The sequence below is a fragment of the Canis lupus genome, chromosome 7 (assembly GCF_011100685.1).
Source record: "Canis lupus familiaris isolate Mischka breed German Shepherd chromosome 7, alternate assembly UU_Cfam_GSD_1.0, whole genome shotgun sequence".
Lineage (NCBI taxonomy): Eukaryota > Metazoa > Chordata > Mammalia > Carnivora > Canidae > Canis > Canis lupus.
The window spans coordinates 70,150,272-70,169,143 of NC_049228.1; the positions used below are offsets into that span (position 1 = coordinate 70,150,272).

General features: G+C 44.5%; 1 protein-coding gene across 15 annotated transcripts in view; it reads right to left on the minus strand.

The window, feature by feature from the left end:
• Positions 1–1,099: 1,099 nt before the first annotated feature.
• Positions 1,100–18,872, minus strand: part of DLGAP1 (DLG associated protein 1) — an 870,774-nt gene continuing 853,001 nt past the window's right edge. For all 15 annotated transcript variants that reach the window (XM_038543734.1, XM_038543736.1, XM_038543735.1 and 12 more), the window contains 3 exons: positions 9,351–9,442; positions 4,325–4,477; positions 1,100–1,332 (listed from right to left, as the gene is read on the minus strand). In XM_038543734.1, coding sequence (XP_038399662.1) covers positions 1,123–1,332; positions 4,325–4,477; positions 9,351–9,442 — 455 coding nt within the window. In that variant the 3' untranslated portion in view covers positions 1,100–1,122. The remainder of the gene's footprint in view (positions 1,333–4,324; positions 4,478–9,350; positions 9,443–18,872) is intronic.

The following is an 18,872-nucleotide window of genomic DNA, read 5'->3' on the forward strand; positions in this document are numbered from 1 at the left end:
ACAAACTACTGGGTTATGACAGATGGACGTGTAGCATTCAAAGGGATGATGGGAAAATCCAAACTGCTCCCCGAAAACACCCTAGCTGCCATTTACAGCACTTCTTAAGCAGATGTGTACTTATATATGGGTAATTAGGTAGGCCCCCCCCCCCCCAGGATGGACACTAACAAATTAAGAGGACCAACACTTTCCCCTTGAAAGACCCCCCACCACCACAACAATATAATACACATAGTACAATAAAAGTTGATAAAACATTTCAGGTCTAAGTTTTCTTAATAATAGGACCAAAAAAGAAAATATCCCCCTTATGTAGTATTATCTGAAACTATCAGTGCTTCCTTGCCTTTCTTCATTTTATTGCCTTTCAGAATAGATTAATTTCCCTGAAAGATCGAATTTACAATCTTCTGCTGATTGAAACATTTGAAGCAGTGATTGATGGAGTAACAGTGAGGCAGTTTGTGCAGCTGTGAGTGAAGCAGGTACCCCCAGCACCTGCGGATTTTGCTTCCCCGGTCCCCGCTACGCGTCCAGGTCCCCCACCCCCAGCCCAACTGCGTCCCCTCCTGGATGGTCACTCATCGACTCCGGTGAGATGGCGTGATTTCTGAGGTTGGAAATAAAGTGCTCCATCTGCTTTTACAAAATAATAACCGTTTAGGGGAGATGAAGGGAATCGGAGCCCTAGTTTCTCTCGCGTGGAAGACGGTTAAGTCCCAAAGGACCACCCTGTGATACTGGATTTCTGAAATACCCTATGGTTTTATATTGCTGAGCTCTAGGGACAGACTAGCTCGGGAGAACTGAGGACGGCGGGCGACCTACAGGGGCCACTTCTACACAGGTGGGTTTGGCTCTGCCGAGAAAAGAAAGGGCCGGCTCTCCGGGTGGGGCTGGGGGGCGCGGCGGGGGCGTGTCGGGGGCGGGGGCGGGGGCGGGGGGCGAAGCTCGGTGGCGAACGTGGGCAAACCGGTCCGGGCGGCGGGGGCTACGGGGGGGGCGGCTCCTGCAAGACCGACGACTACACCGCGACGCTGGAAGTCACTGAGCTCCGGGGCGCACGGGCTCGGAGGGCGGGGCGGGGCGGGGCGCGGCGGGGCGCGGCGGGGCGCGCGCTCAGAGCCGGGTCTGCGCCTCGGGGATGTAGATCTCGATGCTCTCGGCGCTCTCGGTGGCCGAGTTCTGGCGGACGGACGCGGCGCGCTTGGCGGCCATCAGGCGCTTGCGGGCCTCCTGGCGCTGCGAGCTCTCCAGCGAGCGCTCCCGGATCAGCGGCGCGGGGCCCTTCGCCGGCTTCTTTGGCACTGGAGGAGGGGCCCTTCTCTCCTGATCAAAGCAGAAGGTTCAGGACATTACACAGCTTCTCAGGACAAGCTTGGGGAAAACTGGGATAGGTCAGGAGTTAGAACACGCACACCTTTTTTTTTTTTTTTTTCGGTTTTTGTTTGTTTTAAACCTAAGGGTGGTTAGTTCTGATCTGCACACCGTAAATATATATATATATATTTTTTTTTTTTTTCTTTCTTTCTTTATTATTCTGGCTTGGGTATTCAAAAGTTGCAGGGGGTGGGTGGGGAATGAACACCGGGAAGCTTAAGGTCAAGCGTAAGGCTGAACTGCAGAACTAGTCTCTCCAAGGGAAGGATGTGGGTATTTAAAATGCCCCCCAAAGGACAGCCCGGGTGGCCCAGCGGTTTAGCGCCGCCTTCAGCCTGGAGTGGATCCTGGCGACCCGGGATCGAGTCCCACGTCGGGCTCCCTGTGTGGGGCCTGCTTCTCCCTCTGCCTCTCTCTCTGTGTCTGTCCTGAATAGATAAAACCTTAAAAATAAATAAATAAGTAAAATGCCCCCAAAGGCTGCAGCTCCCAGCACAGTTTAGTGTGATCCTCCCTGGAGGATGGCTGGGGCGGGGGCGGGGGGCTCGGGCAGCGGCAGCCCCCTCTAAGGAGGCGAGGCAGCAGGTGCAAGCTGGGCTCAGAGTTTAAAAACATCCCCGCCCGCTCCACACCCAAACCTAAATGGTCCAAATGAGGAAGAAGAGATGGTAAGCCTGTGTGTGCTGTAGCTTTGCTGATGCCACGGTGAGCTATACCCGTTTGCACATCACACACAAACGCACAGCGATATACTTTCTGGGGTCACCCCTGGAGAGAGGACACTGGTTGTTCCTATCCTGGGGAGAGGGGGCCCGGGAGGGAAGGCTGGATTCAGTTCCAGGATGGCTTCTAACACATCCCCCTGGGATGTCACTCCTGAGGGCCTTCAGGATGGCTGTGGTGGCCCAGAAGGCAATCCCAGGGACAGGCACTGTGCCCTGAAAATCTAACACTGAAAGAAGTTCCCCCTCAGCATCAGCAAACTGTGAAATGGTTGGATATTTTTCAAAGCCACTGCAAAAACAAGAACCATTCAACACTTGGGTCTCAGGAAAAAAAAAAAATGCAGTGGGAAAGAAATGAATCTAAACCACCAAGGAATTGTAGGTTGGTGAGCTTTCGAGCTCCGAAAAGGTCTGTGTGAATCTGTTGTTTTCGTTCTCAGTGAAATACCTTCAATTCTCAGGACACAAACATGAAAGTTATCTTACAAAAGGGATTCTGTGATTCTCCAAAGGGCACTCTTTGTGTCTTGACACTTACACAGTCATTGCAGCAAATCCTCCTTGCTTGCCGGGGTGAAGTGCCTAGATAAATTTATTACCCTGGAGTTTGCCCACAAGCTGCTTAAGGTAGAATCTGCGTGGACAGAAAAGGGAGGTACGGAGTGCAAACAGTATTTGGCCAACTCTGATTGTGCTTGTTCGTTTCTTCCCTTCAAGTTCATGGGATGCTGAAAAGGTCTGGTCATAGACAAAGTGTACAAAAATTTAGAAATCAAGTTGGCTAATGACTCACTGTGTAAATGTCAATAGGGTACATATGTCAGTTCTGAGCATCACAATTTTCGGACATTTTAGATCTTCATTGTTGGGTCACTTAGTGACATTTTGAAAAGTAAGAATATTGGAAACGTTTTAGTCATATCTTCCTTTACTCATGCTTAAAAAAAACTAATATTTGAAAAAAAATCAATGAATGAGAAGCTAGATGGATCAACACTAGACACTAAATTACCAGTATGTATGTACATCTGTAGCGTTTTCTTAAAATAAGAACAATTTAAAAGCTTATTTAGTAGGCAGTTTTTAAACACAGATTAAAGAAAACTAGATTGGGTGCAAATGTCTGGTCCCAAGTGAGAGGCCACACATATGTCAATGATCCTTTCATACTTAACACTAATACCCCCAGGTTGATGGTGACAGAATTGGAGTTGAGGGACAATGACAATAACCCTCCTGTCAATTATGCATTGGCCCTTGGGACCGGATTTCTTCTGGGAGTCTACTGACCCTATGAACCTGGATACTATGATGGAGAGCAGCAGATTGGACTGGATTACTCTTAGCTCTCCCATGGGTAAGGAGATCTGAAAAAGGCAGGGCCACCAATGCTTCATGGGAATAGCCAAGCCTAATTTTTAGAAGTTGAATCTCTTGGGAACTGTTTGACCTCAGGCCCTAGGAGAGCAAAGGGTTAAAAAAGTCAAGAGTGACAGGCCAGCCTAGGGCGGTGGATATTGGATACCTGTGTGAGCCTGGTGGAACCACCATAATCAAATGTGAAAATTGCAGTTTATGAATTAAACTAAAAGATTTTGAGTCTTTATTTCTAAACTTTTGAATGAGGAACCCAGTGAGCAATAGTTCCCAAAGGCAAATCAACCAAAAGTAGAACTCTTGAAAAAAAAAAAAAATCCCAACATTTATGATTACTGTGAAACTTTACGGTGTATATTTTAAAACTTGAACAACAGTGGTTTCTTTATTACTATATTTATGAAATGATTATCAAAGTCGGTTAGTTTTCAGGGCTTCCTATTTTTCTCAGAAACACATCCTAGGGGTGTAAGGAAGTTGAACTCTTTGCTCTACATAATCATGCACTGAAGATGTCATTTATTTTAGTTTAAAAAGCAAAATGGAGGCAGTTCCTTCCAGTGACTAAAATGGTTTAACTTAAAGTTTAATTAACAAAAAAGCCACATTCCCATTTTCCAATTCACAAAGACAGGTTTTTCTTTAAAAATATGCCTGAAACATATTACAGATAATATCCCAAGTGATTACTATGTAAACATTGTCATTACAATGAGATTAATATGATATCAGCTCCATTTCACATTGTAAACAGCAAGACTGAATGCAGAAGCCTATTTAGACTGTCCAGTGTTTGTGCAGGTTTTTAAATGAACCATACAAAATCTACATTGTTCTACCTTCTTGTCAAGAGGATCCATCTGTTTCCAATTATTGGCCTTTAACTGATGAAGTTCATCAAATTTCATACTAATATTTTCTATGGACAACTGCAGCATGTCCCAGAACCCCGCCAAATCCTGGGAGGTGGGCCTCGGATGAGCATTGGGATTCTGTACAAGAGAAAGAAAAACATTCACGCTTTAGAGGTAGTCTGTGACAACAAGCACTAAAGGGGTATTTTCAAATATTTCAAATAACATAAAGGGGATGAGTTCCTGTCAGCTTTCAAATAGGAGATAAAAGTGAGGCTACAAATAGTAATACTATCATCTATCTATCTATCTATCTATCTATCTATCTATCTATCTATTATCTATATCTATCAAGATTTATTAAGGAAGAATTGACAAATAACAACTGTAAGATATTTAAAGTGTACAACATGATGATTTGATATATTCACACATTGTATAAGGATGCATCCCATGGGGCACCTGGGTGACTCAGTGGTTGGGCGTCTGCATTTGGCTCAGGTGGGGTGATCCCAGGGTCCTGGGATGGAACCGCATCGGGCTCCCTGAGGGGAGCCTGCGTCTCCCTCTGCCTATGTCTCTGCCTTTCTCTGTGTGCCTCTCATGAATAAATAAATAAAATCTTTTTTAAAAAAAGGATGCATCCCACAGAATTAATAAACACATCCATCACATCACATATTTATCTTTTTGTATGTGTGTGAGAGAATTTAAAGTTCAACTCTCAGCAAATTTCAGTTATACAATACGGTGGTATCAGCCAGAGTCACCTTGGTTGCACATTTAAATCTTCAGACTTTATTCGTCTTATAACCGAAAATCTGTACCTTTTTAACAATCTCTCCCCTTCTCCCCACCCCCAAACTCCTGGCAACCACTTTTCTACTCTCTCTTTCTATGGTTTCGATGCTTTTTAAAAGATTCTATTTCAAATGGTAATTTTATACACTCATCCCTCTGAGTCAATGATCCTCAAATGTCAAGGTTGTAAAACTCTTCTTTTGTAATACAACATCTATCAATGTGATAGGGGGAGAGAGGCCAAACATCAAAAAACTATGGCAAGATGCATTTAAAACCTATTTAAATGAAGATACTGTCTCTGGGGAAAAATACAATATATTATTATTAGATTTGGAATCTGCCTCCATGCCATCCAACTTATTCAGAGAACAGATAACGAATCTATGGTAAGATTTGTTTTAGCAATTGTGTTGAGTGAAACAATAGGGTAAACAAATGATGAGTAATAAAATAATTGGATTTTTATAGTACTATGTGTTTAACAATTAAGATGTTACTAATGTAGGAAGTTATTTTATCATACAAGTAGTTTGACAGAATCATTTGGAAATGAGTTTTCAATCAACTATAACATAAAATAGCAAATGTGAGAACACATATCTACACATACACATAGATGTCTGTAATGACCCATTTTCTAGGTAATATTAAATATTCTTCAGTGTTTAAGGATTGACTTTTTTCCCCCATCCATATATCCCTGAGAGGTACTACAAAGTATAAACCACTAATTTGTATGATGTAAACCAGACAAAACATAACTAAGAGATTGAAGGTGTCCTGCTCATTGTTAATCACTATCACCAAAAGTAGCTAAAGGCATTCATGGTTAACTGGATGGGAGCCTCCAGATGTCAGAGGCTTCCATCTGGTCAGTTTTGGTTACCCGTGGGTATTCAAGCCAGCTTGATACATTGTGAAACCTCACACCATATAATAATCTGAGGCCATTTGTACTTGAAAAACCAACTTTCAGAAAGTGCAAGATCATAAAGTTAATAGGTTACAAAGAACCTTTTAGCCCTTGATGGACTAACATTATTGGTCTGGCTTCCAAATAAATACAAGTAAAAATGTATTTATAAAGTTATACTTCTAAAACTACCCATAGTTCTGGAATTCATTGGAAGATGTAAATTCTAAAGTTTGTTAAGTGTATGGTTTAAACTCTAGTCTACTGACACTAGAACTAAAGAGTTTCTCTGTAGTTTTTTCATTTAGGAAACTAAAGAAAAATTTTTTCAACATCTAGGTTCAGAACAGATAGATAATAGCTTTAACAAAGTACACTGCAAATAGAGTTTTATGGTCTTCCTTATCTCCCCAGCAACTAAGAACTAAATTGTTCATATTTGGGAGTTTACTGAAGTCTTTTAGGTCACAAGTTCTATTGGCAAAATTGTTTCAGTGCAGCAATGCATGACATGATAGTTGGGTAGGCCCAAAGAGTTTGTTTAATTCTATACCGTGGGCAATTTGTTCTCTCCTCCCCAAGAATCTCTTGCCCCTGCATGGTCAAGGGGACAGACAGGGAAGCAAGGAGAAAATCTGTGGGTCATGTGACATTCCATGCACAAGGAGTTCAAGTTCTTGCCTGAGACTGAACCAGACTTGTAGATCAGAGGTGATGGAGGGTGTGGAAGGATGAAGGGGGCTGGGTTCCTTAGTTTAGTTTGTTTGGGAAAAGTAATGCTTGTCCATTTATTCTATGCCTGAAACTCTAGCCTGGGATAACATGCAAGGGCTTTCAAGTGTTTTCTTCCTCAGGGTAAGAACTCAAGGAAGGAGAGCTGGGTCTGGTTGTGGCCAATCTTAGCTGCATTTTCTGAACTAGGCAATGCCACCACCCAGCAATCATGTTTCTTACTCCAGAGGAGGCAGAGACACTGACCAGTCCCACATCTATCTAGGAGGGTGAGAAGTAGAACTCAATAGTAGAAATCTTCGGGTTAAGGGGATATCAAACAGGGACAGAGGTCAAACAGACTGGGATTTGAGTCTTGGCTTTGCCTCTTACCAGGTGACCCTGGCCAAATTATGTATTTATTTATCTTTTTTTTCCTGGCCAAGTTATTTAGCTTTCCCATATCCATTTTCCTCAACTGTAAAGCTGTCATAAAAATAATGTCACTATCTGCTCCATAGGGTTGCTTTGAGGATCGAACCAGATCATACATCTATCAGCCCTCAGCACAGTGCCTGGCACACAGTGGGCTTTCCGTCTTCCCCTTCTGGGGCAGAATCTGAATCAGCCATCATCGGTGGCTCTCTGCCTAAAGTGTAGTTCTGCTTCCTACGTCTAACATGCTGCCCACATTTCCAACTAAGTTCCTCTAGTGGTGAAGGCACGTGAACTCATCAAGAACTGGGAAATGTCAAAAGCTGGCTTTAACAAAGTTAACCTTTCCTAGAAATCCGCAAATTTTTCAAAACGTTTTGTCTGCAATGTCATCCTCAAAATCTGCACAGTGTTTGTGTTCTACTTCGTAATATATCTGCTTATCCTATAATTCTGTTAAAAAGTGTGCTGTGTTTGCCCTGTAGTGTGTATATATGGGTTTCCATGTATTCTTTAGCCAGTTTGAGACATATAGCTTTATATGAACTTTTGTACATTTAAAGAGCAAAGAGTCATGTTAATTAAGACCTGTGACACATTACAAGTTCGCAAATCAGCAGGAATTCTGTTCGTGGGACACAGTGAAGCTCAATAAAACATTTGTTGGATTCACTTATCAGTACATTTACTAATCTATATTATCTCATAATCCGGAATAGAATTTCTGAGAAGGAGGAAAAAGGGCCAGGTAATTTTTGCTGAGGGAAGGGAAGACAAACTGCAGATGTGGGGGGTGGGTGTGAGGAGGAGGAAAAGGATAGCTCCCAAAAGCGAAGTTTCAGAAAGAGAAGCCTGATGCAGAGGAGTGGAGAACACCAACTTTTGCATGCTTTCCACTTTCTCTTGATTGAACCCCATCTTGATAAATCAATCCCATTCAGTCTATATTTGTCCTTGTGAACAAGATGATGTGGTTAAAACTCTAAAATCATAGCCAATTAGATTGCAAATGATCATGTTTTTACTTTCCACAAGATAAACAAATTGCTTTTCATGTTCTTTGTTTTAGAGCAAGCCTGACCAACAATTGGCCAATAAACACTGTTCTTATGGAACAACATTTGCAGAGATCATAGCAGTTTTTTTAAAGAGGCATATGTGAGGAAGCTCTTGCCCTTGTATTTTGCAGCCAATTTAAAAAATGTTGACGCTAGTGATGTTTTTGTGTCTTCGTTTGTCTTTCTTTCTTTTTTTTTTTTTTTTAAAGATTTTATTTATTTTTTTGAGAGAGAGAGAGTGAGAGCACGAGGGGGAAGAGCAGGCTCCCCACTGAGCAGAGAGCCTGGCGGGGCTTGATCTCAGGACCCTGGGATCACCGCCCAAGCCACAGGTGGATGCTCAACAGACTGAGCCACCCAGGCACCTTTGTTTTTCTTTATTCGGTTTCTGTATGTCCAAGAAAGATGAATTATTCATCCCTCTCAAGGAGATCGAATCTACCCTTTGCGATGCTGTCCACCTCTGGCCTTGAATTAAAACTGAACCCTGATGATGAAACAGGCACTGAGGGTATTTCAGAAGGAAAATCATTATCCAAAATGGTTTTCTGTAATACTATTTTTGAAATATCAGGCAGTTCCATATTTTGGTAAGAATTATGAAATCAGGGCTGCCACATGAATGCCAGGAGGATGGAAAATTTTCTGTTATAAAAAACAAAACAAAACAATGGGATGCCTCGGTGGCTCAGTGGTTGCGCATCTACCTTTGGCTGAGGTCTGGATCCCAGAGTCCCGGGATAGAGTCCCGCATCGGGCTCCCTGCTTCTCCCTCGGCCTATGTCTCTGCCTTTCTCTCCGTGTGTCTCAAGAATAAATAAAATATTAAAAAAAAAAACAAACCAGAAAATGGGAGTTTTAATCTGATTGGATTTATCTTCTAAGATAATTTAAATATAAAACTGATATTTCTAATTTTAAGAAAAGCAGGAAACAGGATTCGTCAGAAAACTCGCTCTCTTACAGGTGAGAGAGTCCAATGTGCCTTCATGTGGCTCAAAATCAGTTTTGCTTCAGTTGGCACCAGTCTTGACAACCTGCTCTTCTCCTGACTAGCTGGGAAGTGGGAGCGACGGGGAATGTTACCTACCAGGTTTTCTTCACATAGTTCTCTGAACTGGTAGAATTTCTGGGCCATGAGAAGTTGGGCACTGCCCACTGCGGTGCGGATTTTCCCTAGAACTGAAAAAAGCAAACATACAAGAAGTTTACACATTAGGTCTCACTGCTGAGATTTAGTCTGGTAAAGCAAGGAGGAAGTTACGCTGTCATAATTAGGGAAAACAGCACACACGCAGCTCGTGAACACACCCCCACACTCCAGATGTCAGGGGCTTCCATCTGGTCAGTTTTGGTTACCTGTGGGTATTCAAGCCAGCTTGATACACTGTGAAACCTCACACCATTTAACAACCTGAGGCCATTTGTACTTGAAAAACCAACTTTCAGAAAGTGCAAAGTCATCAAAGTTAATAGGTTACAAAGAACCTTTTAGCCCTTGATAGACTAACATTATTGGTCTGGCTTCCAAATAAATACAAGTAAAAATGTATTTATAAAGTTATACTTCTAGGGCAGCCCAGGTGGCCCAGCAGTTTAGTGCCGCCTTCCGCCCAGGGTGTGATCCTGGGGACCCAGGTCGAATCCCACGTCGGGCTCCCTGTGTGGAGCCTGCTTCTCCCTCTGCCTGTGTCTCTGCCTCTGTGTGTGTGTGTGTGTGTGTGTGTGTGTATGCATGTTTCTCATGAATAAATAAATAAAATCTTTTTAAAAAATGAAGTTATACTTCTAAAACTACCACACACACACACACACACACACACACACACACACACACACACTGCCCCGTGCTGGTCTACAGAACAGAGAGAGGCTCCTAGGTTGACGTGTAAAACCGACTTGGAAAAAAAACACATGCTCATCACACACATTTCTTAGGGATGACGACGAAGTGTTCCATCACAGCGCCGGCGCTTCCCGAGAGGAGGCACATCGGTCCCCCCAGGCCTTTTACTGCAGGGATGAATGTCCAGTGTTTATCAACACAGTTATGGATTTACAATCAGGGTCCGCTGGCTCGTTTTTTCTGATCCAAATCCGAACACAAGAAAGGCCATCCTACCCTGGATGGGGGAGCTCTGGGCACCCCACATCCTATAGCCACAGCCTTCGGTCCTTTTCCGAGCCCGGCCGCCGGGGCAGTCAGGAAAGTGCCACGGCCAGTTGAAAGATTTCCTAAGGAAGGAACATTTTCAGCCTGTTGCCTAGGGAACACCAGCACCGGTCCAGCTCTTCCACTCGACAGACCAATTTTATTGTTAATATAGGTTTAATTCCCTCTGCACTGGGCTGAAAATCTCCTTTGCAAGCTACTTCTTGTCTTCGGAGGTGTAGACCAAAGCGAGAGGTGTGCTGAGCCGGGGGAGCCCTGCTGAGCGGTACCCCCGTGCCCCCCGCTGCCCTCCACCCGCGCCCTCCTCCAGGCCGGCAAGGAGGGGAGAGGGCGCCCCATTTGCCTCTGCACAGAAAACCAGAGAGGGGGCCGCTCAGCAGGCCCTGGCCCCGGGCTGCAACCGCCGGGCATGCCCTGGTTGTCCTGTTGTGACTTTACAGAGCCTGAGGCCAAGCAGCGGGGCCCACGAGGTCTCCCTTTCTCGACCTCGGTCCCCACGAACTGCGAGGAGAAAACAAAAGAATAAGAATCTTCGTTTGGGCTCAGGGGGTTCTAGCAATTTTCTTCCCTGCTTACAACTGTCAGACTACAAACAAACAAAGCCCAAAACTTCAAACCCCAAACACTGCCAGGCTAGGTAAGGTTGATGATGCACGTCACACCTCGACGTTACTCAGTATTTCAGCACACACACACACACACACACACACACACACACACACCCAGGAGTCAGGGTGTTCACTTCACACACTCTGTCACCAGTCACAGCAAACTGGCTCCTCAGGGATCGCTGGAGGTCCCTGGACGGCCACCAGACAGCCATTCCTCAGGCCTAAGTGTCTGCTCTTAACGTCTTTTGGGATGGTTATCCTATAACCATCTTAACCCACGGATCCGGGGTGAGGCCCTCCTGCCTTTCTCACACCCCTGAAGCAGAAAGGAAAGAGCATATGGAGGAGACACGGGGCATCATCACATCATCGTAGCTAAGGGTTCAGGCTCTGAGGTGGCCGAGGGTTCTTGCTCCAACACTTACCAGCCCCTGCCCCCAACACTTAATCTCTGCGCTAACATGACTTATTTGTAGGGTGAAAGCAGTAATACCTGGGAAACGCTTAGGACAGTGTCCGATAGGGCAGCCCGGGTGGCTCAGTGGTTTAGCGCTGACTTCGGCCCAGGGCCTGATCCTGGAGACGCAGGATCGAGTCCCATGTCAGGCTCCGTGCATGGAGCCTGCTTCTCCCTCTGCCTCTCTCTGTCTCTCATGAATAAATACTTTTTTTTTTTTTTTTAAAAAGGACAGTGTCCAATATATAGCAAAGGACCAATAGGTGTTTGTTATTCCCAAGGGCCAGGACACTACTCTGCCTCTGTCCCACCTGTGGACCTCACGCTTGCTCTGCCCAGAAGAGAAGAGGAAAAAAACCAAAGTCTGGATCGGTCTCCAGACATCGTTGGTTGCCTGGGACAGGTATGTGCTTCGGATGACCTGTCCCAGATCTGAGACAGTTCTGAGGAGGCATTTCCTGTGAACATGTGGCTTTAGGCAGACTCCAAGGTCCCTAGAAACATCTCTGAATGATGCTGCTGATGGGTCAGATTGTGACACCAGCAAATCTCAGAATGAACCCTGGGAACTTAGAACTAGTACCAAGGGGTCTCCAATTTGCTGGCTGGGAAATTTGCATAACGCCTGTCACAGAATTCAAGCTATTCTGATATTTTTCAAAATTTTGAGTTAATGGTTCTCAATTACACCTAAATACCTGTGCTGTATAATAGATTACCATAATAAGAGTAGCTAAGTAAGGCAGTGATTCTCAAATGAGAAGAAAACACCGCTCCAATCTTTGAGGCAACACCCAACCCTATATGTAGGGGCTAACTCAGATGTCGTCTTCTTCTTCTTCTTCTTCTTTAAGATTTTATTTATTTATTCATGAGAGACATACAGACAGAGGTAGAGACATAGGCAGAGGGAGAAGCAGGTGTCCTGTGGGGAGCCTGATGTGGGATTCATCCCAGGACCCCAGGATCACAACCTGAGCCAAAAGCAGATGCTCAACCACTGAGCCACTCAGGCATCCCTACAGATGTCTTCTTGAAAGTAAAACAAAGGGTATCTTTCTTCATTCAGCATCATCTGGTGAGAGCTATAGATTTGGAGCAAAAATGGGACACCTGGATGGCTCAGCAGAAGGCTCAGAAGCACCTGCCTTCAGCCCAGGGCGTGATCCTGGAGACCCAGAATGGAGTCCCGCATGGGGCTCCCTGCGTGGAGCCTGCTTCTCCCTCTGCCTGTGTCTCTGCCTCTCTCTCTCTCTCTCTCTTTCTCTGTGTCTCTCATGAATAAATAAATAAAATCTTTTTAAAAAATAAAATAAAATAAAAGATTTGGAGCAAAAATAACTGGGGTGGAGTTGTGACCCTTCTGATATCCATGTTTTTGTCATCATGTTCCTTGAGTGGAAATTCCCTACTGGCTCTGGGGTTGTGTGCATTTCCAGTGTCTGAGTGATAATCTTTCCTGGGCCCAGGGAGGGAAGATGCTCATGTGGGCCTTCAGTGAAACCATGCAACAGGAGGGCTTGGGGCAAGCAGACAAGAACTCCTACTTCTTTGCCCTCTACACTTTTGTATCTAGAGAACTAAAAACTCACTTTAATTTTTTTGGAGCTTTATTTATTTGGGAGAGAAAGAACATGCACATACATGTATATGGTGGGGGAGAGGGAGAGAGAGAGAGGGAGAGAATCTGAAGCAGACTCCACACTGAGTGAGGAGCCTGATGCAGGGCTTGACCTCACGACCCTGAGATCATGACCTGAGCTGAAATAAAAAGTTGGATACTTAGCTGACTGAGCCAGCCAGGCAGGCCTAAAATCTCACTTTAATTTTTAAGAAAAAAAAAAAAAAAAAAAGCTCCGATGGACTTTGTTCTGCTTTTCCATTAGACATATACTTGGTGTGTGAGATAACTCTCTCTTCTCCTGAAGGTAAATTTCCTATTTGTTATGTAAGCCTTGAGGAAGAAAAAAAAGCGAATGAAGAGGATGTACTCCTGCAGTGGCATTTAGTTGGTTTCCTTCACATTCTGGCCCATAGACCTTTTCCAGATTGTTCAACTCAAATATACTCAACCGTTCGTACCACCCATCACTGCATCTTCTGGAATCATGCTTCTCTGCTGTATTTCCTCAGACATGCTATTTAGTGCCAAGATTTATACTGTCTATTTATGTAATATTTAATCATATTATAGGCCTTGTTCTGCTGTGCCACTCTTTTTATGTAGGTAGTCTGGTCTCCCTAGGTGTCTTATAAAACCCTGACAGTTTGTTTTTAAGATTCCTTTCTTCCTTTCCTTTCCTTTCCTCCCCAGTTGTTAGTCTATTCCTCCATGGAAGAACAAAATAACAACCCCAAACACTGGTGAACTAAATTCCTCCTATTTTAGAGGTGCCCAAATCCCCCACTTATAATTCTGGACTCTTCTCATCCTGCAGTAGATGGTTAAGGGTGATCATGAGAGAGAGCACAGGCTGGGCTTTAGTTCAGCACAAAAAGCCAGGAAGATCTTTCGGAAGGTCATCACTGTTTGGTTTCTGCAAAGATCTGGCTATCCATATTTTTAAAAAAGATTTTATTTATTTGTTGGAGAAAGAGAGAGACCGAGAGAGCATGAACCCGGGGCTGGGCAGAATGAGACAGAGAAGCAGACTCCTCGCTGAGCAGGAAGCTTGGGACTTGGGATCATGACCTGAGCTGAAGGCGGACGCTTAACCCACTGAGTCACCCAGGCACCCCTCTGCCTATTTGTATTATTACCTTGTATTTCAAAGCACTTTCACATGCACATCTAATCAGATCCCCTCAGGACCCTGTGAGACAGAGCAGATATCATCATTTCATTTGAGAAAATTGTGCTTCAACTAAGAAGTGCCTTCCCTGGGGCCCTGTCTTCTCTCCACTCCCTCATTAGTTGTCTTCTTTTCTCTCAACTCCTACTGAAAACTGGGTCTGAATCTACTTAACATTAAGCCAACTGAGGGTGATTTCTTTCCTTAATCAACACTGTTCAGCCAGTGCCCCTGGACAGAAGGGGGGGCGGCCAGAGCAAGCTGATGGAAGAATGTGAGGGAGTTCAGCAAACTCCATCTCTGTTCCACAATCAGATGCGAGAGCAAAGCACATGTACACGAAGTAATTGTTGCACAGAGGAATTTCAGGAGTGAAAAGAATGTAGGAACCAGGGATCACTTGAAAGAGATGCTAGTGGGTGTAAGTTTTAAGTCTGGGCTTTCCTTTTAAAGGTTCCACATCATAATAGAAGCTGAGAAAGACTATTTTGGGGTGTGAGATGGGTCTCTTCTGAAAACTCTGGTTTTAAATCTGGCTACAGGCAGATAAAACCCCAGACACAGAAAGAAGAGCATACCTCCTCCTTCCCACTGACCCCTGTGGGGATGACTTTTATTTTGGGACCGGGGAGGTGGTTATAAAAGACTTAAGAGTGAAGAAAAGGGCAATCTCCTTTAATCCTGCAAGTGGATCCATGGCAAAGACGCAAGTATGCGGTGGTAGCAGCATAAAACAAGAAGTGCTTGATCCTGAAAGTCTTGTGAGCAGGGAAGACATGGTGAGGAACAGTCAACCGCATAAAAAAAAAAAAAGGAAGTCCTTAAGCATAATTAACATATGCAGCCTTTAATATTCCAAGAAGAATTAAGTCTCTCGAACTGAAAAGGCAGAAGCAGTGGTTTTTCTTACTGCTTCTGATTCTTTTTTTTTTTTTTTTTTAATATTTTACTTACTTATTCATGAGAGACACAGAAAGAGAGACAGAGACATAGGCAGAGGGAGAAGCAGGCTCCCTGTAGGGATCCTGATGCGGGACTCGATCCTAGGACCCCGAGATATGACCTGAGCCAAAGGCAGACACTCAACCACTGAGCCACCAGGATCCCCACTGTTTCTGATTTTTATCTAGTAGGCCCAACTCCACAATCACCGGGCCCCCACATTAGGCGTCAGAAACAGGGAAGAATAGGCATATTTCTTGTATCTTCAATAGCATGTCCCCGAAACCTGGATGCTAAAGATCAACACCAGTGGTGAGGCTCACCACTTCCTGCCCAGTGGACATGCGGGGGGCGGTGGGGTGGACGTTCCCCACGCCCTGCACCTACACAGTGATTCACCTAGTACACTCCCTTCCCAGTCTCACTTTCCTTCTCTGTGTAGCATACTGGAAAGAGCATGGGGTGGAAGTCAGGAATGCCACTTACCAGAGGCTGGTCTTGGGAGAGTTTAGTGTACTCTCAGACCTGGTTTTCTTTATCTGTCAAATAATCATAATACTATCTTCATAGGATTGCGATTATTTAATGAAATGATATACAAAAATTGTTAGACTGTAGCAGAAATTGTAACTCCTCTATTCTATTGACATTCTTTAGTTCTTGGGCATTTACCTGGGAAACTAAAAGGTGGCATGAGCCAAAACAGGGGATTATTTCTGCTGCTAATCTTCATACTCCAACCTCTCTCCCCAGTAGTGTGGACTGATTGAATGTCCTTTTTTTTTTTTTTTTTTTTTTTTTTTGTGGCTTTCACCCAGGCAGATTTAGGCAAGTGTCAATAACTTCTTTGGTCTGTGTGTATAAGGCATCCATAGCAATTATTCAGGGGCCCAGATCTTCCGGCATAGACTGGCATGGCTCCCCCACCTATCAGAGCTAGAATAATGGCCAACTGGTTGCTGGGTGATGGAGATACACAGAGAAGACAGACTCTAACCAGTGCTGAAGCTTATCCAGCTGGAGCCTTGTGCAAAAAGCAAGCTCACTGCAAAATGAAGGGCCGGAATCCTCCTCATGAGAAGCAGCTGTACTGCAAAACACACAACAAGGTCCATCATCAAGGGCAGAGCATGCTGGGAAAATCTTGCTAGCCTGGAGATCTACGTTCCCACCTTGTGTTCCAAACAGTGTTTAGTCATGTGGGTCAGTGCCACTATGAACCCATCATCTTCAAACTCAGCTGGTTTTTCATTGCTGTTCATTTGTCCTTTGAGATGATCTTTGTTACTGCCCTCTCTGACCCTCCCTCCCTTTCTGACTCTTACTTGCAACTCAACCCTGCTTCCTCATCTTCAGCAATAACCTTGCCTCCTATGAGAAGAAGAAAGCAGAATCAGGCAGGAATATTCTCATTGTTTGGCCTCTCCTAATACTTGTCTAGTCCCCTTAACCTCTAAAGGGTGTGGGGGTTCTCCATGATGGGTGAGCAGCCGACCTTTCTGGTTACTTAGATAACAGCAAAGATGCCAGGTGCCAGAAGAGAATTACTTACATTCATTCTTTTTTTTTTTTTTAAGGAGTCATAGTTTAAGGGACACCTGGGGGGACGCATGGGTGGCTCAGTGGTTGGGCGTTTGCCTTTGGCTCAGGGCCTGATCCCAGGGTCACCAGATCGAGTCCCACATTGGGCTCCCCCCAGGGAGTCTGCTTCTCCCTCTGCCTATGTCCCTGCCTCTTTCTCTGTGTTTCTCATGAATAAATAAATAAAATCTTTAAAAATAAAATTAAAAAAATTTAAAAATATGGAACACCTGGGTGGCTCAGTGTTTGAGGGTCTGCCTTTGGCTCAGGTTGTGATCCCAGGGTCCTGGGATAGAGTCTCCCTCTGCCTATGTCCCTGCCTCTCTGTCTGTGTCTCTCATGAATAAATAAATTAAAAATCTTTAAAAAAAAAAAAAGAAAGAAATCACCCTTTAATATTTTGGTGACTACTTTTCCTGAAAACAGACACCTACACATCCATACATCAAATCCCATTGTGTATGTGGGACCATGCATACATACTCTTGCATAAACTGCATTTTTTAACGCAGCTTAACATTACAAATATATTTCCATATCAATAAATACATTTCTGCAATTATATTTCTACACTATAATTTTAATAGCTACATACTAGTTCATGATATAGGGTTTATGTGTTTTATATTGAAAATAACTTCTGTTTCTAATGTCACCTCTAAAGACTTTTTCTTTTCTTTTTGGAGATTTTTAATTTATTTATTCGTGAGAGATACAGAGAGAGAGGCAGAGACACAGGCAGAGGGAGAAGCAGGCTCCATGCAGGGAGCCCGATGTGGGACTCCATCCTGGGACCCCAGGATCACGCCCTGAGCTGAAGGCAGAGGCTCAATGGCTGAGCCACCCAGGGGTTCCTTAAAGACTTTTTTACATTCACTCTTCTCGTATACCTGAGTCCTCGGCCTTATTCCCTTCTAGCTGCTCTGAGAATATACTACATAAATCTGTCCCCATCTCTACAATCTCTGTTTCCTGTGCTAGAACACTACCGGGGATGCCTGTGAGCATCCATCCTCCCATCACTCTCATTCTAAGCGGTGATAGTCATGGGGGATCCTCCCCCATCTCATGATCCCCTCCAGCCTAGTTTATATTTAAAATTCCTTTTCTTCCTTGTCCTGGTCTGCACTGAGTCTTCCCAAGATTCAAAGGTTGAAGTCCTAACCCCCAATACCTTAGAATATGACTGTATTTGGAGACAGGGCCTTTGATTCTGTAATTAAATTAAAAAGAGGTCATCAGGGTGGGTCCTCACGCAATGTAACTGGTGTCCTTATAAGAGGAGATCAGAACACAGACCCACAGAGGGAAAACCAGTTGCAAGCCAAGGGGCCTCAGAAGAAACCAGCACCTTGATTTCAGACTTCCAGCCTCCCAAACCGAAAACGTCATCTCTGTTCAGGCCAGCAGTGTGTGGGACTTTGTGATGGCAGCCCTGGTGGACTAACACCTTCCTGCGAATGCTCTGGAAAGGACGGACTGCCTCTGCTCCTCTACTTCCTCAGCCACCATTTGTCTCCCTACTCTGCTGCCTGGCCTCTCTTCACCCCCCTTACCCCCCCACCCCCACCCCATAGCTCTGCATTTGGCACAAAGGCTCCCACACACAGTCTCTGGCTCTGACACTGCATTCTTTCTTCCTTAGGGCTCTCTCCTGTCACCTCATAAATGCTGAACACAAAATTCAGTCCCAAGCCCACTTTCCTTACTCTGCTTGCACCAGTTCATCACTCTCCTCGTTTCAGCTATTTTGGAAATTTGTTTGTTTCCCAGATGTGTAACTCCAGCGTCTAACAAGCCCTCAAGCTGCAGGGCTGCATAGCTGAGCATCCACCGGACACCTCTTGTCTCCCCAGATCCGTATTTCCCTCAGGACTCCCTAGTTGATTACTACTAGGGTGACCAGGCTTCGTCACCCCATCCACCCTGTGACTGTTCTCCCTCCCTTGCCAATCTTGGAGGTTTGGTTTTATTTAGTAGGGGAACTAGAGTGTCTTTTTATCGCATTTAATTTCCATGCTTAAGACTTTCCCATGGCTCCATCTCATCCCTGGGG